Source organism: Onychostruthus taczanowskii, unplaced genomic scaffold, assembly GCF_017590055.1.
Source record: "Onychostruthus taczanowskii isolate IOZ18803 unplaced genomic scaffold, ASM1759005v1 scaffold12, whole genome shotgun sequence".
NCBI classification, from domain to species: Eukaryota; Metazoa; Chordata; class Aves; order Passeriformes; family Passeridae; genus Onychostruthus; species Onychostruthus taczanowskii.
The window spans coordinates 11,036,823-11,063,085 of record NW_024498351.1 but is presented as its reverse complement, the minus strand read 5'-3'; the positions used below and the strand labels follow the sequence as shown (position 1 = coordinate 11,063,085).

General features: G+C 35.3%; 1 protein-coding gene across 1 annotated transcript in view; it reads right to left on the bottom strand.

Annotated features, from left to right (window-relative positions):
* GALNTL6 (polypeptide N-acetylgalactosaminyltransferase like 6) overlaps positions 1 to 26,263 on the bottom strand; it is a 428,742-nt gene that overhangs the window by 255,997 nt on the left and 146,482 nt on the right. Inside the window, exon 2 of the mRNA XM_041395709.1 lies at positions 11,954 to 12,062. Coding sequence (XP_041251643.1) covers positions 11,954 to 12,062 — 109 coding nt within the window. The remainder of the gene's footprint in view (positions 1 to 11,953; positions 12,063 to 26,263) is intronic.

Sequence of the window (26,263 nt, the reverse complement as noted above, 5' to 3'; positions counted from 1 at the left end):
GAATCTAATCATAACTCTGTAGCCAAGGGATGCACAGTGCATCTTCTGTTTAGTCTAACTACTTATCACCAAATGCCACAGCCACCAGAATGTTTTTTTCATTTAACATTAGACTGGGCTGTAGACCATTAATCAGAGCCGAACACCGAAAGAAAGAGCAAGCATGGGAGAAACAGAATTCAACCATAAAAAAGGCTACACAGTTTCAGCCAGTAACTGAAGGACCTGCTAGGATAAAAAGTATCTACTATGGAACATGAATTGAAACAAAATTACTAATAATGGTAAGGTGTTTGTTTCTGTACTTAAATGAATTAATTAAAACAAAATGTGTCAAGAATGGCATTCTAATAGTGTCTAATACCAGAAAGTCATATCTAATTCATGTGTGTGGTCAAGCTGATACACTGAAAAAGCTCAAACCAAAGTGTCCATAACACAGTTAGGTACAGGAACCAAACAGATCCACAAAATTAATGTAAAATTACAATTACACAGGTAATTTCAGAAAACCCCAAAATACAAAATGATAGGGTCATAACAGCTGTAATTAACATACAAGTTATCACTGCTCTTCTATTTGTCCTCATTATAAGACATATTATAACCATGTGCTGTTTACCATATACTATCACAGGAAAAAATAACATGTTCCATGGAACAAATTTCTTAATATAGGATTTTTTTTGGTTAATTCAACCTAAACTAGCTCCAGAAGCTGGCTTTGTGGCTGCCATATGAAAAAGATGGAATAACCTGTAAAAAATGAGTGTGAGTCAACAGCGTACAACAATGTAGTCACTCTTGTACATGAAGCATTATGATGTATATCCTCCAGAGAACACATGAGCTGTCACCACTGCCAGTAAATTTGGATTTAACCTGTAGGACTCCTACAAAAAAATCCTGAAACAAAACAAACCACGAACACCAGCTAAAAAACAGCAACAACAAATATACATACATAGACACACACATATATATATATATATATAAAATAACCATTCTTACATATGGAGATAGTAAATATTCACAGTTAAAGTCTGAGGCAGACCCAAGAAGCAGAACTAAGCCATCTGATTCCCCACATGGTGACTCAGTGACAAGGACAAGCTTATTCCTTCTGTAAATCTGAAAAGAATGCCAATAAGCAAGCAGCATTTGCAAGTTTCTCAGGTAGTACAGAAATGGTTTATTGCTTTTTCAGGTCTGTTCAGATTTATACATTATAAGCTGAGTATGCAAATAATTACTAAAGATAATATAAAAAACAGGCACCCCTACAATTTCAGAGATAGAACAATTATCATCAAGGCAAGCAATACAAACCCAGATGAACAACTGAGACAAGTAATGCCATGTTTTTGGGACTGGCCTGCCTAAGTCCTTCTGCTCTATTAAGAATAAAATGCATTTTGTTATGTCACACCCAAAGTAGCACTAAGAATCTCAATGCTCTTCTTTTTTTCATGTTTTCTTTTGGCATTACTCTTGTGAAAGCTTTTGATACTACATATACTGACTGCTCCATATATTCACTACCACTGCACTTCCCAGCCACTGCTTTTCCCTGTTCTTATAAAAGATACTAATGCTGCAATCGTTGGTATTTCCTTTTATCACTAATTTTTAAATGCATTGTTTTTAAAAATGGTTTAAAATGCATTATTTGTTTTAAAGAGCCTTTCAACTGACTGACATTCCCATGGTAAGGAGAGCTAAAGTTAATGCTTGACCTGCTCTGAGCAGAGCACAGACCTCCACAGCCCTTTTCCTCCCTTCCCAATGATTCATATATTTCTGAATACTGTAAGTCTAATAAACAACAACTATTTTTCAAATGCCTGACACAAATTTGAGCAAATTTCTTGTACAAAAGTCAACTGAAATTTCCAATCCGTATATGCTGTCAAATCATGCAGAGGCAGAAGTTGAGACTTCTTGAACCACCTTCAGCCAGGATCTGAACAGATTTTCAGCTAATTAGTTTAAAATACTTTCTATTCAAAAGGACAACTCATCACTTACAGAACATAACTAAGCATTTATCCCAAGGCCATAGATATGCATAATTCAGTTGGAACCCAATATGTCCATTGGGAACTTTTCTGAAAAAGATAACTTATTGAAAACTGATGTCTGGATTCAGCCAAAAGTATTTTCTGATTTTTTTTTAAAGATGATATCTGTGTTAAGAGAAACAAAAAAAACATTTTGGAAGCCAAAATTTTTAAATTGCAGTATTTTTTTCCCAAATCTTATATAAATGATAGAACTTGAATAATATTAATAAAGGATAGACATTCAAGACAAAAATGTTGGTTATGAGCCAAAACAATACTTTCTAATTTTATCACAGACAGAAAAAGTGTCAAGTACCAGCCCAAAGTCTCACATGTACACAGCTCGAAATTTCAGGTGTATATAAAGAAAGTCCCTAAAAATTTCTTTCTCACTGAAAACATTTAAAAAAAACATGTTAAAGGCCATTATGCAGATTTATGATGTATTTATGCAGCACACAATAACTCTGAATTCTGCTTATGGCTGTATGATCAAGAGCCCCTCAATAAATCCATTTTTTTGAGGAGAAAAGTCTTTAGCAACCATGTTAAGAGAGCAAGGATTCACAGCCATCCATAACCACAGGTAACAGAGGAATAGGATGTAAATCAGAGACTTACTTTAATTGTAGGTTTTGTTTCAGATGTATTACCAGAAATTACACCATTAAATTTGTCAGGTAAATTTAAAACTAGAAAAGCAGAAACATCACCACACCTCACATTTTCCACAGAGGAAAAAAACCCCACTTTGTCTATTTTCTCGCTATTAATTCATCGCTGCATGTCATATGATTTAACTTAGAGAAAGTGTTTCTGCATATATTTAATTTAGTTTTTCCTGTACTTGCTTAGCTAGTAAATCAACACCTTTACAATAGCAAGAGAAATTACGACAAACAACTTGTACCAGATTAGGAACTGATGCTCTACTGCGGCCATTTGACCCTGGCTGGATGTCAGGTGCTCACCAAAGTCACTCCATCTCTCCCCTCCTCCGCTGGACAGTGGAGACAAAATATAACAAAAGGGTTTTTTTTCTGGTTGAGATAAGGGCAGGGAGAGATCAATCACTAACTGCTGTCATGGGTAAAAGAGACTCAAATTGGGGAAAAATTATCTTTTTGCCAAGAAATGCTCAGGGTCTCAAAAATTCTATGTATGACTTCAGAAGTGTCCAAAAAAGAAGAAAAAAAGATGAAGACATGAACTTTACCACTGCTTATTACAGATTTTTAAAAGTTGTTCATTGTATAAACTGGGGGAGAAAAGTCATTTTAATACCAGGCTGAAGTGGCAGTATGTTAGTAACTTGCTTAACTTACTCATTAACAGCAGCTAATTAAAATGTCAGCCCTCCAGAACTTTAACTACTCACAGCTTTCACTTTTTTTGTAAGGCATATGAAGTTTGGATTTCTTTCCAGTATAACCATTTTAGTGAAAGCTGGGAACGAAATATACAGAAAAAGAATCCAAATAAACTAATGTTATTTATTTAGAGGCTTCTTTCTGTTTGTGTGACAATATTAGGAATAGATTATTCTCTCAAAGAAAACATCATTGAAGTATTCAAGATCTGGGAAGACAACAGAATCAGTATCCTTTTAGAGAGTCTGCAACTTGTCCTCTGGAGACTACTCCTTCCCCACTTTACACACCAGTGTTCACTGTATTTCAGATCAGTCTCATCTTTTGTAAACTGGCATGGAAAAAAAAAATGCAAGAAGCAAGTAGAAGTAGCAGTAACCTCATATACATTCACAGTAGTTTCAGAAACACATATAAGCTATCCTATTACACAGCATGTAAAACAGAAGTAACGGTCAGGGTAACCTGAAATGACTTCAGCTATCTTTTGAAAATATAAAAATGTAAAACATTTCATGAGAAATTTCAAGAGAAAGACTGTTTCCGTGTTTTAAAAATACCTATAATGAAACTTAAAAATGCATCTTGATTTTTTATTTAGTCTGAGCATTTTTCCACTGAAACTCCTGGCAAGTTTTACTATTCACATTTCAACATCACCTGCAGAATTTTTAATCAAGATTGCCTAAAAAAAAAGTAAAAAAGCTTTCTACCTTGTAGCCAGTAGAACTGTCACGTTGGTTGGCAGAACAAAATGCCACTCCTAGAAATGTGATTTCTTTTCCTAGTTTCTTTATATTAGGAGGAGGGCAACACTAGACAACACTTCACTACAAGCATGCAGAGCAGACAACTTTGTGTTACACAATCCCATCTAAAAGGTAGCTCTGTTTTTTGAGAAGCAGTGATTACAGGGCATAATTTGATGAGCTAGTGTCTATAAAGCAAATTATAGCAAAATAATAATACATCTCTGCCTTTTCACATATATTCACTGGATGTCAGACAAATGGTCTCATCAGTCCAATAAATTTCCTCTGTCAGCTTATTTAATGAAAACAGAAAGGAAAAGAAAGAAAGTCACCTTACACATATTTCAGTCATAAACTGCATTGAGATAACTATACTAGACTTTTGTACATGCAAACTTCATTCATGTCCTCAAAAGAAAGAAGCTATGACAGGAAAGCAGGCACTATTTATTAGTTGGTTTTTTTTTCAGGAATCCAAGCATCTTGTTGGCTTCTTGAAGACCAAAAGGCTAAACACAAGACTCCAAAAAGGTTCTTGTGAATGTAACCATGTCCCCTGCTTCCCGCTGCCTTCTCTGTATTTGAGTTTTCACAGCAAACTAAGAGATGTTTCTTTGTTGCACTGAGTCAAACAATAATTGCCCTGAACTGACAAACTTGATCATTTTTACACCCATCACAAAAGCTAATATGATCAATTTAGATGATCTACAGAGCTCTCCTCCTCCTTACATACAGACAGGTCCACCTTGAAGGTCTGTAAGCTGTCTGGTTGTTCCAAACTCTCTCTGCAACTGAGCCTCATGTTTTTGAAGACTATGCAGATAAAATTCCTTTTTCAGAATTATTACAGAACATCTCTCTCTCAAAAAAACAAGCAAACAAAAAACCCAACCAGCCAAGTATCTACAAAGAACTCCTACTAAATACTACTTAGAGAGCCTTGAAAATGTTTAAGCACAAAGAGAAAGATGCCTAACAGCCAAAACTGAACCATCATTCTAGAATGCAAATGCCAAATTAAAAGATCCATTTTAGCTGAGAGGCCCTCTCATACTCTCCCTCCCAAATAAACCCCAGACACAAACTTCTGAAGTCAGGCTTCCTCTTTTTTAAGTCAGCAACTTTATTAAATCCCCAAGTATCATTTGTTAAATACTTTCACCAATATCAGCTCTTGATCACTATTACTGATGTAAGTCCCTGAAGACAGGTCTTCACTGCTATACTCAACAGGAAATATTATACTTGGGGCTATCACAAACAGATGGCATCTGCTTCTTATTTTTTTAAATTTTTTTTTTTGCTTTGGCTTGCTTCTTTCTTTTTTAAAATTGCGTGAGCACTCAGATCAACATTCAAATACAATGGGAGAAGGTACTAGAGAGTAAACTTTGGTGTTTTAAGGATTTGAAACCACATATCCCCACACAGATGGAAAATATAGTGAAAGATGACAACCTAGCAACTTTAATAATTTTTCTAAGAGAGCACTTGAATTCTGGATACTAGTTTCATTTGAGAATATGTATCACTGATAAGAGTGAGAGTCAATAGATAGTTCTTGCCAAGTTTCTGGGAATGCAATTTTCTTCCTGCCTATCAAGGTAAAAAATCAACATGCCATGTCCCAGCACAGAAAAGCATGCAGAAGATAGTTTTCAGTGTTCTAAATAACAGAAGTCATATTATCAACTCTGCTTCCCCTTCCTTGGTCACCCTGGTAGCTCTTAAAAATTAGCTTTCCAATTACATTTAAATGGTTTAACTGATGAGTTTCCAAAGTGTGTGTGTGTGACAGGGGGTGAGGAGAGGGAAGAACAGGGAAAGAATCATATTTACTTCAGCCACAAAAAGGGCCTCATATCTGGCCAAGGCAACAGAGGCTTTGTGCTTTAAAATACAAGCTTGGCTCTGACTTACAGCCACCTATAAACTGTTTTTATGCATAGATTTAAGTGGCAAGAGGTTTATCATGCACAGAGTTTTCTGACAGAGGCAAATTCTATACAACCGCAGCCTTATACTTCCTGTCTTCTTCTGCAGTGTAACTATTCTAAGTTGTAACCTGAGAGCCTGCAAAAATGTGTACCCAAGCTCCTGCTTAAATAATACTGTGATATGCCATTTCACAATCTGAGGAAGTCAGTCCATAGTTACCCACAGAAAACCTTAAGGCCTTGTGATGAAAAACCAAAACACTAAACTGTATTTTCTAACTACCAGGGTTTAAACTTTTAAAGAAGGCACTAGTAAAAATAATAATTTCTCTTTCCAAATCAGTATTTTAGAGCATAATAGTTTTATCATGCTTGGCACCCAGCTCCAGGCTGATCTCACTGTTTTCAATAGGACATCCAGACCATTACAAGTGGTAGAATCGGATCACAGTCTGCAGCACTTTATTTATGGTGCAAATGCATTTTAATATGTGAAATACTTTATGTAACTGCAGAAGATTGCATCCATCTTTCATATTCTACATCCTTTATGTGCTCTCTCCTTGACAAGCCATGATTAACATTACTGTTCAGAATTTTTTAATCATGTTAGACTTGCATTAAGATAAACTGATGAACATTTTTCTCTTTTTCAAACAATACATTGTAAACTGCATGAAGCATATTCATGATTAATACTATGAACAATTAAGTTATGACTGCTTATTGAGACCTTGGCTACCACTACAGTTCCAATTATACTGCAAATTCTCAAATTCCTTCTAAAGGAATTGCAAGTTCAAAGACCTAAATTAAATTTAGTAAACTTGTTTAATACATAATGCTGAAAAAATTCCAGTGCATAATTCCATATGAAATATGGCGTAAGTAAATCAGTATTTTAGTATACATTTATTTTCTTGCACAAATTTTATTACTTTTATCTATATAAGTATCACAGAGCTAATTTTTTTCATAGAAAATGGGGAATTGCAATCAATGTTGTTTTCTGTATCATTCTGCATCATATCTTCTAGAAACACTTTGGCACTAGGCTTGACAAGTTCTTCGGAATTTAAGAATGGGCACTATCCAAAATTATGATAAGGATTAACCAAATATTTGAGCAGAAGTGATGGAAAAGGATCACCAGCACACAATTTAAGTGACACTGAAGTCATATTTCAGCTGTTTACTATCTGTTACTGCTGTACAGAAGTGTTCATGTCTTTTGTCGTCTTTTGACATTCTACCCCAAGAACAGAGAGCTCCATTCTATTTCCACTGTCATCACAAACATGTACAGGTCACTTATTTTTCAATATCTCTGCTCAGCTTGTTTATAAAACTAATCTGTATGAATGTTTGTAGAACTACAGAACATATTGTCTGTTTGTTTATAGAACTAATCTCTATGAAAGGCCTGCACTGAGGCATCTAAAGGTCAAGATCTTTAAAATCTCCTTCTCCCAGTCAAGGTAACATTTTGAAGAAGCAGAAAGGTAAAGACAATACTGAATACAGGAAAGAATTACAACCTTCATTCCCTCCCTGCCTCCCCATAAAGCTTCTGCATGCTATTTAAATGTACAAATAGGAGGAACAAAGACTGCAAATGACTCAGTAACTGCTGGAATAGACACTGGGTGTTACAGTACTTTCTAAAAGGTTTTTCCTTTGAGATCTCATTAGCAGACAAAACCAAAATGGCTCAATAGTCAAACATAAAAATATTGACAGCCACTTATTCTTTTCCTTAGCCAATTTCTTTTGAAGACAAAGGTTTTTATAAATTAATATTAACACAGCTTCTTCTATTTTACCATTCTCTCAGAAATTAGTTTATTACACTGAATTTTCAATCCATCTTATAGAATATAATAATTTCAGCATACACATGCAATCAGACAAAAATACCTCTGAAGCATTATAAAGGGAAAAAAATTAAAGACTGTATTTAAAGAATAAAAATTGAAAACAAAACCCACTTTCAGTATATAGTCTAAGTATATCTTATCAGCTATTAATATCACTGATAGAATTGATTACATGCTTTCAGAAATAAAACCTTGGATTTTTCTCCTTTCTCCATTCAACCTGTTACCCTTTTGTAGTACTTTACACTGGAAAAGTTATCACTAGTAGTTAGAAATAAGTTGCCATGATCAGAAACAGCACCATATTTGAACATAAACATTCAATCTGCACTTCTTTAAAAGCCCAGAAATCACACATATGAATCCCTCCTCTTGCCTGAGAAGAGCTGTAATTCATCATTACTGCTACTACTCGCAATTGATGATAAAGCTGATAATTTCTTGAGTGAAACAGATGAAATAACTTTCAGAAATTAAGAAACAATGACATTGACTGATTCTTGAGGATGTTCAGTCTCACTACCCAGGACATAAAGATAGAGGTGAAACTAACATCATGTCTTCTCATGGATGCTTCTGAATTACTGCCTTAGGCTTTCATGGCCCTCTCCTGTGAATCTCATCCCTCATGGGGGCATTGAGAGATCTCAGGCTCCTAGTGCAGCACAGAAACCATGGGAAACCAGTGCTATCAGAGCCACAGAAGCTGACATGCCCCTGAAATTAACCTCTTGGCAGAAATGTCCTGAGAGTCCTCCCTATACAACTGAAGTAGGGAAGTCTCTGATAAAACAAAGAAATGGCAACTACAGTAACTGATTCACGGCAAAGCCAGGGGCCTCAGCATCCAGGATCTCCACCCTCTGTAGAGATACAGGTGGATTTACAGTGCCCTGACACAGCAGGCATTGCTGTAGCTGGGCTAACACACACACCAGGAGCCACCCGGTTCATTGCTACGCAGGCTGCATTCATGCACCACTCTGAAACCCAAGGCAAGATCATTCTTCTGATACACAGAAGACATTGTTTATTACTTACCAAAACAAAAACTGACAGATGTAAGATTTGCATTTGTTTACAGTTCTCATATTTTTAATGCAAATTAAGTATATTATTCATCAAGGCATGTCATCAGTTGTATTCCCACAGGAAAAGAAATTAATAGAAACTGGTCTTATTTTAAATTCTGATTTCGTGTCAAAAGCTGGCATGACTTATAAACTCCAATAAAGTCAGTTTCTCTGATTAGCTTATTTTGTTCCCTCCCATTCCATTGTTATATGTGATTGACTTAATGGCTCACTTTAGAAAATGGAAGCAATTAAACTTCTTTTTTTTTTCCTTCCTTCCAAAGTATCTATCACAACTGTTTTGTTAAGAATTACTTTTTTTTTTTTTTTAAGGTTAACTTTTGCTTTCCTTTTGCTATATTTCAGACACTGGTTTTGAGCTAATGACAGAGTAATATTCAGAGAAGAATGGAAGTGATTGGGTTGACTGAATAACTTAATTTTCATTTCACTACATCTATTTTGTACTGATAGCATGATAGAAAGTGTATTTAAGTCATTAGATTTCCTTTCTGACATTGTGTAAATCAGCGCTTGGATAACTGGCAACTAAATAGGTAACTTCCCTGTTCCACCAACAATTTGTCCTCTTGCAACCCAACAGCATTTCCCTGTCTTTTTGAATTTTTCTATCAAGATTAACCAACTAATAGTGTTATAACTGGTTTGGAAGTCTTTACAAAGACTTCCAAAAGTGCTTTTAAATTAAGTTCTGGCTACGTGTAAAGCGTTGACTCTCCATCCTTCCCTTCAAGCACCTTCTCAAGTAGCATCACCATGTTAACAAAATGTGAAGTAAGAAACACTTAAAATAAATAGAAATAATACCTTTTTCTTCTGCATGTCATGCAAAAGGGTTTACTCTTGACTTCAAGAGGGAAGACCATCCAAATTCACAAAGAGGTTTTAATTGGTTGAATGAGAAGGGATTAAAATATTTGTCCATGAAACAGCAGTAGTCATGAAACTAGTAGTAGTAGTAGTAGCACTACTACATGAAATTAGTACCTCTCCATAATTAGAAATTATGAAATCCACATTCTCAGTGCTTAGGAAATCGTAAGCTTTACAGATAAACAGTAAGACTGAATTTAAAAAATACCTCACTCTATTCTTCGTTTCTGTACAACAAGCATTAACCGCCTTTCCTGAAATGTCATGAGAAGCCCTTTTACATCGTGCTTTCAGATAGATTTTTAACTAATAGTGCATTTCAGCTAATGCTATTAGCAAGAAAAATGATATAGTATATCCCAAAAGAGTGCACTGAGATGCTCTAGCTTTGTATTTTTATTATCATATTGTGATTTTCAAAGAAAAGAGCACTAAAAGATATTTTCACCTATTGAATAATGATGAAAAATATAAACTATTTAAAATATATCTCTAAAATGTCAAACTCAGCAAATGCTAAAATTAAAAAAAATGTAAATAAGTCAGAATACCTTAATATTCACATGCTACTACAGTTATCATGCTAGGTTTAGGACTGGGAACTACAAAGCTATATAACATGTTTTTTCAGTTTCTCAGCCAACTCCATGCATTACATTGGCTTGCATTACATTGGCAATGCTTTAAGCTGGCCATCTGACAATCATAAGTATTACTGTTATTGTCCAAAACATATGGGGTCCATATTTAGAAATTAAAAGTACACTGCCAAAACATCCATGCAGGTCCATTCCAAGCAGCAATGATATTCCCCACATGTATGCAAGTTTCCAAATACATGCTGCTTTTACTTTGTACATTCTCTCTTACATATTTGTCATTTTACATATAGCAATTTGGAACACAGCAATTATTGATCTGACAACTACCAAATTGTCGAGAATAATTTCCTTCCCCTTCCTATCTTTTTTACCTCCTAAGCATGTGGGAGGAAAGGATAATTTCTTTAGTAAGTAATCAAGATTCAAAAGAGAAAGGGGAAAATAGCTTAAAAAATTAACATACACTTGCAATACTTTACTAGCTCAGGCTCCTGCAAAATTAAGTACTTACCAAGTCTTATGAATCTGTCAACGAGATTCAGTTATAGAGATATTTTGGGGGAGGTTTTGTCTGTCTCAAGACAGTGGGATCAAGACAGCATAATTTGTTTTACAATAGTAGATTGGCCTTTGTAAAATAATGACTTTCAAACACTGATTAAGGTGTAATTCAACTGCTATTTCACATCCTTCCTTCTAATTTAATTCATCTTATGTTGAATAGTTGTGCATTATGTTGTAAAAGAAGAACTCAAATCTGAACATGCTCTGATGACAGAAAGAGGAACACAAACCATACTCTCTGCACGTATGGGATGCAGCATGTGAAGGTACATTAAAATTACATTACTCACTGCAACAAAGTGTCCTTCAGTCTATTTGCAAACACAATTTTCTCCCATTTTCAAATAATTGTAGACTGTCATAATGAGATGAGGTTGCTTTAGCAAGACTAAACGATTGGAATTTGACAATGGTAGAAGTGTCAAAGGCTCTTGGCACTATAGGTTATTGAACTCGGGCATTGATTTAAAGACAACTTGGCCATAGTTGTAACATATGTCCTTCTGTAAACCAACACTCTACTTGGTCACAGTCTGACAACTGACTTCAACATGGAAAATAATTTGTTGATAAGGTTTTTGCTGGTTGTACAATCATTATATAGTTACTAGCAGGAAACACATTGTCACTTGGCTACTTTCAGAGAAGCTATTTGTGCTTGGTTTGACCTCTCAATTCAGGACATAACAACCTTGTGACATTGCTACAATAAAAAAAAAAGTTGTTAGGAATGCCTCCTTAAAGGACACAAAAGACCAAACAGAGAGAGAATGAATGAGTAAACAAACCACTTCAATTTGTTCTGAACTCATGTATACCTGAACGCATAGCATCTTTTTGAATGCTTTCATAATCGTGCCAGTCCTTCCTTTTCAGGCCATCAGTCCAGGTAAAAAGCTGTCCATCTCCCAGCCCCAAAGGAAGTGTCTGTGAAAAGAGTAAACAAACAAATAAATATATACATACATAAGTGGTTCATGTTATTACAGAGGAACCCTCATAACATGGCAGTAGCCATATCCACTTTATTCAATGCAAATATTGAAAGTTTACTGTGATAAATGAAGTTATTTTTCTAAATACTGTGAGAAAACAGTGAATTTAGTTCTTGACAAACAATTTAAAGTATATCAAACATCTAGAGCTTAACATTTCTCTTTTCAGCAGTGTCCCGATATGACTGCCTGGCAAGAAGCTCATGGAGATTAAATTGAACAGGTTTCAAAAATGCCTTATCCTTCAACACATGAAGGACTTGGATTTTTTTCTTTAAAGTATCACTTGTGCAAGATTGGAGTTGTAGTTACTCTGCACTTTACAATGTTTCCCTTTCATTTTTTTGCAAGTTTTTTAATAGCTGCTACTAAGTTATTATACACACAAGGTCAAAGGACTACATCAAAGGCCCAGAGCAAAGCAATTCTCAAAGCACTTTCAAATCCTGCAGATCTTCACAATAGGCAATAAGGGAGAAAATACCCCAAAACACACCCCACTCCCACAGAACACCCAGAAAATAAACCCCCATACAATATGTAGTTGGTAAACTGACTTCCCCTTTCCAAACTCCAAATTCCTGAGTAAAGGTAACAACTTATTTTTGCTTCTAAGCAAGATTATCTTCCTAGAGCTCTTTTTTTCCCCCCTCTCTTGATACTTTCTGCTAAAAGCTAGTATTTTTATGAAAATTAAGAATCAAAAAGTACAATTGCAAGTATATGAAATGTAGATTAATTGCTAATAAGAATAACATGAAAACTTTAGCTCTGCTAATTACAGGTTTATGTCCGGAACAAAAGGCATGTATGAAATCAGTGCTAGAAATGCTCTCAAAGTTATGAGAAAACACACTCGAACAGCTGTTCCAGGGACACAACATCTGATCAGCCTTCTACTAGGAAACCCTGAAAGCCCTAGAAAAATCTCATGCCTGTGTAATAGTGAAGCTTTGCCCTCCATGTCTGAAGTTCGTAAACCCAATGAACACTGGACTCACCCATACTCTCTTACTGATTTTACACCACTGGCTGCACAGAACTGGATGGCACTCACTGACTCCAAGTGAAATTGCTCCAGCATGCTCAGTTAGGGTTTCTTTTTTCTAGGACAGACAGATATTTGCCAAGCTACATGATGCAGATCTGGTTGCTAAGCCATCCTTAAACTGGGTTTCAAAGGCTTTTGGATTTGTAAACAAGAAGTTAGGAATTCCAGCCATGACTGGTTACCTTCAAGTAATCAGTCTTTCTAGCAAAGGATGCTAGAAATCCCCCTGACAAAGATTTATACTGAAAATACCTCCTTTGGGTCAGTTGAGAATGCTGGATATTCAGGGCAAAGTGCAGTGAGCTCAGTGCTCTCCAACAAATCCCTGAAATACTGAGGAAAGTCCATCACACTCTGCTAGCATGGCCTATATTTCTAAGTTTTAGTATTAAAGGCAACTTATGTTACATAATGCCAAACTGCAATCTAGTTTGTTTATTCTTCTATTACCACTTTTGCAAACATATTCCAAGAAAATACTGCTGTCATATTTTAATATGATAAAAGTCAGAGGTTCACACATAAAAGAACTGAAGAACTTAATACATCCTGATAAAAATGTGTCAGGTTATCAAAATATCTAACCTTTCATGTCATTAAAATGAACACATTAATTACAATAATTTTTGAGTTCAAACAAGGCCAATGTTCTAATAGTAATATTAAATTGCTTGGGTTTTAAAGTCAGAAGCATAAGGTAGAAAACAGGCTGCAACAGCATTAATCATGATTCTTAAGCAAAAATTTCTAAAATAATCTACTCTGAAGCAGTAACTGGTTCTTTAAAGTCAGACCCAGACAGATTCACTTCAATTAAACTTGTACCCTTCTCAGTATGGGCACAGGTGGTGTGAATCACTTGGATCCAAAAATGAAAAACTATTTAAACTATCAAAAGCAAGATAAAGTTTACTTTTGTGATCTTTTATTCCTGTGCTAGCTTATTTCCTTAAAATCAGTTATTTAAATGGCAAGTTTGCAGGACACTGAAAGATAGCTGAGTAGTAGAGTTTACAGCTGGTTTCCTGTTATCTATTTGCATTTTGATGCCATTACTCTTTAAAAATATTAATTATATTACAGGTAGCTACTTTGCCTGATAGCATTTACAAGTCTAATGTACCAGGAGACTCTTGCAAGCATAATATAGTTAAATAAATATATTCACTAAAATTAATCTAGCAAAAGGATAAATATAAATCCAAATATCGTATGATAGACAAAAACTAATAGAAGCCTTGCTGTGGCTCATATTTTGGAACAGTAACATTGCTGTAAGAGGAAACAGGAAACAAACCACTGTATTGGTACCATTAGAAGTTCCAGTTTAACTACTGAGAGTATTGTTTGGATTGCTGGGATTTCTTTTTAATAAATCCCTTAACTCCCTCACATTGTACTATGGCAATTTTTCAGCTCTAACATCCTTCCAGTGTAAGAGGAATTCAATAGAATGCTCTCATGTGTCACTTTGTAAAACCAGCATTCAGACAGCACCATCTCAGTGCTGACTGAGCGCTGTGACCCCTACAGGGACTGGACTTCAGGAAATTCACTCTGTGTACACACTAGTTTCACCTGCATGTGAGTTTCAGTGAGCATGAAGCAGGGCTTAGAAAGGGATGTCGAGTTGCACAGACAAACTCTCTGGGAAGAGCAAGAGTTTTGCAGTGCAAGCTCTTTAGCTCTGAAAAAATCTGAACTGCCTTCAGTCCCTCAACTAAATATCTCCCTTGTCAGCAACTGAAGGATATTTTCTTTTTTCTTTTTTCCAAGTTGCTATATTGTTTAACAAGATACAAAAGAACTTGAGAAAATGGGTTTCTCCATTTCACTTCTACCTGAGGGTAAACAAATTGCATTTTGAAAGACCTTAAAACACAGTTTCTGGAATTTTTGAAAACTGCTGCAAGGCTCCACTGTAAATCTCTAAGTATGCTTACATGCCTCTCTTACCCAGATGATAATGACTGGAAGAGCTCCCATTTCATTTCTAGCTGTGGAAGAAGGAAAAGAAAAAAAAAAAGAAAAATAATGTAGTATTCTTATTCTAGCATTTGTCTTCTCCCTACATACTTTTCTCTCTCAGTTCTCCATCTTTTTTGCTACCTTGACAATTTAAAACTGTTTTGCACCAAACTAGAAGCAGCTCTGGTTTAGTTACACACAGGCTGATTCTCTGGTGTAATGGCTGGATAACAAGAACTACCAAGCTACTTGAAAAAATGCATACAAGAAAGCCCACACAACTCTACATCCCATCTCAGAACAACAAGTTCTGAGTAGCTGAATATGATAATAAAAGATGGAGTGTGCCAATAAATCTGGATTCTGAGTTTTTGCTGCATATATATTTAACCATAAACTGATGGACTCAAGTGAAATAAAATTAACCACAACACAGAGGTACAAATGCTAAATAAGGCAACAAAAGAAATTCTTCATTTTAGGGGTAATGTATAAACAGATCAAACTATTAAATTCATGCTATAAAATGCATAATGAATTCAGCACAAAAATATGTTTAGGTGTTTAAACAAATAACCAAATTAGGTTGGGTTCCAACCCATAAAAGAAAAAATTTATCAAGGATTATTACCTCTGAGTAGGCAAGTTACTGAACCATACATCATAAGAGACATGGCATTCTGGAAATACACATTTGCTATTTGCACATCCTGAGTTTTTATGTACTTAAATGGCAGCAACATTCCATGGATACTGTGAAGTGTTAGTTCTACAACTGCCTGTAAGAGCAGTAGTAGACTTTTGGTATACACAAGGGCCTTAGAAATGGAAAGCATGACTTCAGAACATTATGGTTCCTTCCTACACATGAAATAAGGATTCTTTCTGGTGGGAACCAAGATATGAGAAAAGAGAAGACTCAGGCACACCTGCCCCTGCTTCTCCCCTGAACCTTATCCTAACACAAAAGGAAAGCTTACACGTATTCTTTACTGACATATAAATACATATGGGTAAGAAACAAGCTCAGTTAAGTAGCTGAAACATACTCAGGGTTTTCCCCTCCAAAACATTTCTGACGTCACCCACAATAGTGGAGTCTGCCCCTACAGCCCTTAGCCTTGACCTCATAAACCATTTCATCATTGCAGAGCTATTTACAACAGCAAATACCCCACTGCATACAAAGCATTGGATTTTGACTGATTGTCAAAACAATCCTACAACAATTTATCATCCAACCATTTGTTACATGTGGTATGTGCCTCTGAGTTACATATTTTTAAATGTTTCAGTCCAAAAGGGATTACCCACCTACAGGAGCATTACTTACAGCATCTGCCTTACTATTTCATTTTCACATTAACCTCAAATCTTTTGGGATGCAAGACTGATACAGTACTACATAAACTGAGAAGACTCTTCTCCAGAGAAGACTTAACATCTGGTTCAATTACAAAAAAAATAGAGCTATTACCAAAAAATCACTCACATGCTATTAGATCCCTCAGAGAGGAAAAAAAGCTTCTGTACTTTGACATTTGAAAGCTTGAACTAAGAAACAAGTGCCTTCATTGAATAATTCATTTATTTTTAATTTCACTCTGTGGAGGCAGACAATTAGAGAGGACTCAGGCAAGGGAAGATGGTGTATCAATGGAAATGCACCTTTAAAAAGAAATTACAGAAATTACAGATTTACTTTGAGTGTGAAGATTTGCTCACTGGCTCTAGGGACATTTTACTAAACAGCAACATATAATTGAATACTGCACTAACAAAACATCATATAATGATCAGCATAACCACTTCCAATTGTTTAATGAATTTTAGGAAATAATCTTATTTAGACATAAGCATTTGTTCACACTCAGGAAAAGATACACATGGGAAATAAAAGCAGTGAAGAAGTACTTAGACACCTTTGGGTATATTTCAGGATAAGCACAAAAATAACCACTGGTTCCTCTCTGTTCTTGAAATAAAAGCTTCTGTATAGTGTTTGTAAACAGTGTAGTGAAAAGACATAATTCACTACTTTTTTTGTACCCTTCTAACACCGATCATTCTCAGGGCTCTAAGCTCTGACCAACTACTCTGATCAAAAAAGACAATAACAAAAGAACCTGAACTCACTGAGCAATAAAATTCATTCCTTCAACAAAATAATATTAAGGGTAACTTTTTAATGAATGGTGTCACTGGGTGCAAGATCATATGATCATTATATATCAGTCGCAAAATCACAATATATTCATTTACCAAATTTCTCTTCTGGTATTATCAAAAGTATATGAAGACATTCTCATGAAGCTTCATCCCCAGCAGTTGGAAGAGTCAAGAAAACAATTTATTTTGAAAGATTTCCCCTTTTCCTGATTATGGTACATTTTAGCACAAGATCATCACAGTGAAATCTCAGCACTATGGCAGCCAAATCTCAAGTCAAGTGCTCAAGCAAAATCCATTCCAGTGCAGTGACTGGATGAGGATATTAAAGATGAAAACAAAAATGTTTTTCCCCTAATGAAGTGCTTGATTTAAGGCAGCCTGATCGATGGAAAAGGCGTAAACCCCAAACATCACACTACCTCATCTCTACACCTTTATGCTTAAGCACTGAACACTGCCTGTGTGGCTCTTCTTTCCTGTATCTCTTCAGTGTTAAGACTAAAAAACAAAAAAGGCCCTATGTGTGAAGTGAGATCTGTGCATAAGTACCACACACAGAGAAAAGGTACAATACAGCCCTTAAGTGCCTGTGAAGCTCCCATCACCACAAAATCAAAGTATCAATGTAACAATTTGGATCCACCATGAATATTCCCTAAAGACAGCAGGACAGGCATTATTTTAGCATGGCCTAAAAATATCAGGTGACAGTTTTGAAGCTCCAGGTTACATGTTTCCTGTCTGGATCCTTCTCTGGGATTCTGTCCCTCTAGGTGGGGAGCAGTGGCTGCAGTTCATGCAGTGGCAGGCTTTGGGGTGGGCAGCAGCTGCCCTGCACAAGGGGGAGCCCAGGTATCGACGCCATTCACAGACAGTTCCCATTGGTCCTGCCCCCATGCTAGGCAGCCACTGCCAGCCAAAATTGATGCCCATCAGAAAGGCACTGATGGTGAAGCCAAGGTTGGCCAGAAAAATGTATACAGCTACTATTTGCTATCAAGAAAAGGCAGTAAAGGCTCTAGATCTAGACTATTCCAAAAAGAATGAAAAAAATCAAAATACATTGAGACTAAATTACTGCCTTTTATTTTTACTCCATTTTTATGTACTTTTAAAACACTTAAAAAAATTTGTTTTCCATATCCTTGGCTTGAAGCCATATAACAGAGACTTCAGGACATGATGAATTTCTTCATATGCTCAGATTTCCTGTGCCACTTATTTGCTATGCCACAGCAAATAAGTGTTCATTGCACTGACATTTACATTAGTAGAAATAATTAGCCCAGCATATCAAAAAAAGGGCAGCACTTGATTTAGTCTGTGACATCTGAATGGCTCGAGGTTATTTCATTTTCGAGACACTTATATCACACTATTTGCGCTTGTAGATTCTAGACTATCATGGACAACCCAGTAGCATCATGCCATCAATTCCAAATCAAAGCTGTTAATAATGTTATTTAGAAAATGCCAAGCTCCCCAAGCATTTCATTACAGAGACTTTTATAGACAGGTATAAAAAAGCTGTTATTGCTGCACTACGGTTATATATTTCAGGTCACAAAACCACAGCAAAAAAGATTAAGTTAAAACATGAGCACAGAACTCCAGAGGAGTTTGTACTCTGTATCTGTTGAATATGAAGCATCATGAATTGCTAAAGGTGACCTATGAAGTCCGGCAGTGAACCCTGGCTTTCCAAATGACACAATTTGAACTGACTGTAGGGCAGAGGAAGAGTCTAGACTTAAAGGATAAGAAAGAAAAAATATAATAACAATAATAACAATAATAATAATAATAGTAAAATATTTTAATACTAATAAAAGAAAATAAAAGAAAACTTTTAATAATAATAATAAAACAAAATATTCCACAGACCATGCAACTCCCATCTCTTTCTACCTGCTCAGAGATTTGCTCAAAAACACCTAAATCTATATTTTCTTGTTTTATTTTCACTTGTGTTATTTCCAGTTCAAGGAAAAGAAACCAGACTCCAGTAACATGAGCATTTATGACAGACCTAAATGAATACATGTTGCCCATGCACTGCTCTCTCCAGGTCATCTTTTTCAGCTGAAGACTGCTTTGACAGCCCTATAGGGTCATCTTGCAGAAAAGCCTGCATTAATATTGAATTATTCATTTTCAGGAAATTTTAAACTTCCTGAAATTTATAATAAATAAAAATTAATTTTAAATTTAAAATTAAAATCCTGAAATTTAAAATAAATTTAAAAATTATACTTGAAATCGTGTTAATGCTGCATTTTTTAATAACTACTTTTTTCAGAAATTATTTTTAACATCAAAATACCTGAAAGGAGTTTGAAGAAACTCAGCAGGATTTTTGCCAGTATTGGTTGGTTTTGAACCAAAAAAAGATCTGTACAACCATCCTGATAAACAATATAAACAATGATTTTGAGTGACTCCTGGAAGAGATTATATTATATCCTATGTTTCCGAGATGTTTCATTATATGCCACATGGATAAAGAAAATTTTAAGTATGTTCTTTCATATAAACAGCTCCTTAAAAAAAAACTAAAACAAAACCGAAAACCAACACAACACCAAGTCACAAAAATCAAAACAGAACCTACGTCCATGGAAAGAACCACAGTGTTATTAATTTTGTAATTTCTAAAAGGCTGAATAATAAAAATGTGACAGTGCTTTTTCTTAATAGACTCTTAATATACATGTTTTTCCTGAAGTTTAGAAAAATGTCATTAGGTTTTTACTATGCTAAGTGCCACACTGTTTTGTGTTGGCTATGGCACTAGCTTAACATAAAAAGTGCTTTTGCAGGATGCAAATGTCAGGTGTTTTAAGCAGGAACCCCTTTCTTGCTTTATCTGTTCAGTGGTGATTAAAAACCTTATTTCCTTATGATAACTTCTGATGCAATTTGCCTTTTAATTTGCTTTACTAGAAGAGCATTCTCTCTTAGGAAACAGATTTTATAAAGAGTGAAGAATTTTCACTACAGTTACCTCTAATGAGTAAAATTCAACTTATGTGTTGCTTCATGAGGTGACAAGAATAATTTCAGAAGCATTTTCTAATTTTTCTTTTTCTCATCTGGTGCACCTCTTATAAAAACACGAGCTGCAGCATAACTGGAACATTGTTCAAATCTCTGTGGCACAACTGAGAACAACTTTGCAGCAAATCTGAAACCACTGCTCCAGCAGACCCAGTAATACTAGAAAAAGGATATCTACCAATTATTGCCACTGATCAATATTTTCAGTAGAAATGGCTATTTTTTTTGGTTTTTTCACATTCTATAATAGGAGAAACATTGTAAGAGAAAGGTCAGATACAGAAACTAACTTGAGCAAAATTTGCTGCCTGGAATGTTTTAGCACAACTTAAAAATTTGTTAGAAAAAAAATCATTTTCTATAGCAATGAGATAGATTATTCTATATTTTTGACTACAACACAAGGCAGAACTTAATTTGACACCTCCAAGTATACACAGAAGCTAATAGTCTTCCAGGAGTAATTTTTCAATTGTTCAAGAAGAAAAGTAGTAGATTTTTGAATAAGTATTTTAATGAGCTTTAAATCTTTAAATTATAATCTCTACAGTTACATGACCATAAAATGAAACAGCTCAGCATACAGGTGAAATACAGTGAATTTTTATTTTATGTAGCTGTCTGCACATTTTCAGAAATAGTAGAGGGAAAATATGGATTTGTTTGAATAGTATTTTTAATGTTTCTTACTGATTTATGCCACGACAAAATTCATGTTCCACAGGCAACTATCTGCAGAAAACTCAAGCTTCTGGCATTAATAACCAACTTTGTAATTTGCAGTTCATGTTACATTGGATTTAAAACCCCAGTGTTTAGTTAACTGAAGTAATGAACCCATGTTGGAAAAGAATTATCACCTTGCACTTTAAGGAAGACCTTAAGCTAATCTGCACAAATGAGAGAAAACACTCTTATCAGCAGGCTTGCTGATGCTGCAGCATATGCATCATTACTCGATCTCTCAGAATTCTTTTCTTATGTGGGCACTGGATAGTCACTTCCATTGTGTAAAAGATTTCCAAACAAAGTGCACAGAAACAAGCCGATTAAACATGACTGACAGCTTTACATTCTTGTTCAGTCGTCTTAACATGAAGCTGATAAGGAGACCTCTTGCAAGGTCTTTGGAACCATGACAGTTTCTGTGCTCTGCGTGAACTCAATGCAGATTTACTGAGACCAAAGACAGTCTTCCTAGTGCTTCCAGCATAATGAAGTTTGCACCTAAAAAAAATAAAATTTTCAGTCGTTCTACATGTTCACAGGTAGTCATGGAAGTCTGAGACTCCTCTGCTTAAAACAGTTCCTAAGCTCTGAGCTAAAGACATTGTTTAACTTCACTATGTAAAGTCAGATTACATGTATATTGCATTTTTTTCCCAGTCTGAACCATACCTCTTTTTACTACTATTATTAGTTTTTAGTTTTTTGTGATTTTCACTTTATTCTTTGTTTAGGTCTAATCATGCTTTTCTCAATCTGACTTAGCTCTATATCTTTTTCATACTCAGTCCCCCGGTCATTACCTTTTTGTAAGAGTTTTTAAGTCAAGCTATTCCCTTACTTCTTTTTCTAGGTAACTCTCTAAAAATTAAGTAAATTGAGAGAGATTTTATGAAACAGCACTGTTTAATATACTCCCTTCATGTGAGAAAAAGTTTTTCACTCTAACTTTCTAGCAATGGAACAATAACAAAATGATATAAGAAATATCTTAACATATTAAACCATATTAGATTTGGCTGACTTCCAATGAATCCAGTCAATTGCAAGAACAAGTAAATTAATAACACCAAAATAAATCAACTACTACAGAAAATTAAAAGGATTTTTTGTGTGAAGTTCAACAATCAGTTGCAGAATCATAAAAATGCATCTGGAAGTTCCTTTGAGGTATAATCTTACCCCGACTCAAATCTGGACTGGGTATGCCTAAATCACATCTGCCTTTGCCAATTTCCAATAGCAGGGATTGCACAAGCACTCAAGGCAATTTCCTTCAATACTTCATTACTCTTGCAATTAGGAAATTTCCCCTTTCATCTAACCTGCATTACTTGCCATAATTTAAGCCTTTCATTTCTTTGTTCTTTCCACCAGGGACAAGAATAACATATTTCCTTTCTAGCAGCTACATTTTCGTGGACATGAAAATTATTTTCTCTCCTAGATTAAATGTTCTTATTTTTTCAAGTTCTTCTTAGCTCTTGTTGCTGACCCTGAAATACATGGAACTTTGAGAACAGCATTACTTTGTTAGTAATTGGATAAGGCTAAGAACAGCAAGTGTAAAATGCTTATTAAAAACTTCCAAACAGACCAACAAGAAACATGATTACCAAATGGATGAAGAACTAAGACTAGTACTAGGAGGCTACATTTCCTAAAAATAAGTAAGATTAAGTTATTTATTGTAACATGCTTTTTCCCTGTCTAAGAATAAAATAGCCTTGCATACCCATGTTGTGATTCATAAATACTTCATACTTCCTATCCAATCTAACACTATTTTACAAAGCAGCAGTGAATTCTCTTAATTAAAGTGGACCAATGACTGAAATGTTTATAAATAATTAAGATAGTAATGATTAAATTATGTTATAAACCTGTAATGACACTGAAATTCAACAAGACTCATATACTTAAAATTATCAAACTACTAGCAATTTTGGTCAAACGCATCTTGTACTTTTGGTCGTGCCTGAATAAATGCTGGGTTTTCCCCTTGCAGTGAGAGCATATTTAAATAATTCACATATGCAAAGAAATCCATCCCCATGAACAAGAGTAGAAGGAGGGAAGACTTATGAGAGGTTCAAATTCAAACAATGACCTCTTTTTTTTTTCTCTGAACCAAAAATTCTGATATTGGTCAAACCCATTATCTCCTCTGTCTAATGCCATTTAAGCTGACCTTTCCATTTTATGCCAATAGTTTTCAATTAAAAAACCAATCACAGTATCTTTCACTAAAAGGAGTACTGTGATTAGTTAAATCTAATTTTATCAACAGCCAGAACGTGAAAAGCATATTAAAGTAAGGTGAACAGCTTTGATTGATATACTGAGGTTTAATTTCTAATTCCTCATCTCCCACTCCTTTGGTAGGAAATGAAGGTTACACATCATTGAGCAGTGTAAGCTACTGTAACTCAAATGTAGCTTCAAAGATTTGACCTTCAATTTTTCTCCCCCCTGTAATGTACAGACACCAAATTGATAGGTCTGGAGCTGTGAGCAAAGTTTTTAAACATAAAATCCTTTTTTTTAAAAAAAATAAATCCCACAACTACCAATGAAGATGAGCATTAAATTTAATTATCATAGTTCTTTTGGAAGAAGATCTATATACACCTTTGTTATTGACTACTTATATAGATTTTGAAAGAGTCCTCCTTAAAATGCAAAATAGTTATTTTTCAGTGTGAGTTCACTTCCTGAGTTAATTAAGATATCCAGTTTTTCGAGAACTATAACCTATCCAACATCCAAAGCCAGGTATTTAAATTTCTGTTTACATAAATATAGTCATCCTGTTTTTCATCGGTACGCACAACTCCTACAAATGTTACCTTTAAAGTTTGAGACTGATAACATCAGTTACTATATCTAAACATCTTGTACTTCAGACCACCCTATGGCATTGCACCGAGGAATTCGGGCAGAGTCTGTGTTCAAGAGCCACTAAATGCTGCCGAAAACGTGGCAGCCAGAGGGATGCGACTACACTCTCCCCCTTGAGAACACGAGGTGCAGCAGGGTGTGACAGACCCTTTGGATGGCCCCTGTCCGAGGGCCAGCTTCCAGCAAACTCCAGGCAGCAGACCCTCCTGCAGCTCCTGCTGGCTCACAGCTGCAGCACCGGTTAACCCCGGCCCCGTGGATGCTTTCATCCCAGCAGGCTCCTGTCTGCCTGCAGGCTGCCTTTCACCAGGCCTGCCTGGGAGCTTAGGAGAGTCTCCCTTCTGTCTTTGGAAAGTCTCTATGCATAAACATAAAACACTTTTATTCCCTTCACACTACCTTAGCTGAACTGAGTGTCCTTATGTTCCCCAGCAGAGCTGATACCCAGCTATGCTTCAGTGGCTCTAAGGCAAACTCCAGGGCTCCCTGAAAGACCAAATTCTCTCTACAAGCAGGGCCATTATTACCATGTACACACAGAGGAAAAATTATATTGTGACAGCTACCACCATGAAGTAGCTGTTCTTTAAAAACTGACTTTTTACTGATGACTGCTACAATTACAGGGATTAATATTGTTAGTCCCTCTTTTCCCTTAGCTGGATATTTCAATACTGAAAAAAATCTGAACTTTAAAATTTTTCAGATATGGGGAAGAGTCTAAAAGGAAACACATTAAATTTTCAGTTTAATATCTATTAGGATCCATGGAGACATTAAATTTCACTTTTCATCTATGAATATTAAACATTAATGAGTTTTCAGGTACAGAGATATTAAAGTGAAACTTCAGAGAGCTATGACTTAGCTCAGATACAGAGAAAGAAAGTTCACAAGGGAGGCTAATAAAGGTCAAAACCACAGAACCACCATAAACCAGAACATAAAATGGAAGAAAAAGAATAATTCAAGCAAACCTGATTTTAAAGGGGCTATTAGGACCTGCATACACATTTTCATAAGCAGAATTTTCATGTAAAACACAAAGAAATGGGAAGTAATTAAACACATAGTTCTATTCATGTATAATATTCAAATGGAGAGATGACAAATATTTCTTGAGCGACTTGAGAACAACTTGTGGAGGAAGATGACTAACCTTAAACTGAAGAATTATTAAGCACAAGCAAAATCATAGCAATAGTTGCATTCAGATCTCCTTTGTTCCTCCCATGACTCCTGTTCTGGAGACATCAATGTCTATAGATATAAATATAATAATGCAAAAACCCAGACACACAAGGATTATACAGAAAGGCTAAGTAATATGCCCTGATTGCATGACAGTACACACAAAATACAAGGAAAGAAGTATCAAAGAATAAACAAGTAAGAAAAAGATCATGGATCAACCAAGTGATTGCTTATTTTTTGAATACTTATAATTTATCTTTCTTCCTCTATCATTTATTCATACACACAACCCCTCCCTACAGGTATAAAAGCAGATATTCCTTTCCTCCACCCCAAATGTAAAAATTTCTAAATTTCTAGTTACAAAAGAAAAAAACAACCTGGGCAATATTTAGAGACATTTGGCAGAAATATAGTGAGGCAAAATTCAACACTAGATGTTCCATAGATGAAAAAAAAAAAAAAGAAAAAAAAAAAAAAAACAACCTGAAAGTCACAGATCTTCTGAACTTTAAACAGCAACTAGAACTGTTTCCAAGCTGTATTCACGGATGTAATTCTGAGAAATCAGTTACAAGCATATGATGTCTAGCACAGCACATTCTGAAGGCTATCAATAGTATCAGTTTAACTGAAAAATTTCACTTCTAAATGTTCTATTTTCAGTCTGATAGTCATGTTTTCTATTATCACTCTGATATACAATGTCTTGGCACACATACCATACAATAAAATATGAACAGCTCAATGGTATTTGTAAAATATCACAGAATTAAATTTAGAGATGGATATATAACAAGGATTTTTATTATGTTACAGCATCTACCACTGTTTTTACAATATACGTACCTTCAAAAGATAGGTACCAGTATCTGTACCTTTAGATCTCAGATAAAGCCATTTGAAGAAGCCTATGACTTACACGAACTTGATCAGACCATCATGAACTCTAAATGAAACAAAGCTCTGACAGAATTTCCCTCCAAGTAATTTTCTGAGCAGCAAAATCTGAGCCCCCAGAAACACCTGTGCAGTCATGTGCCTCTCTGAGTTTAGACTGGTGA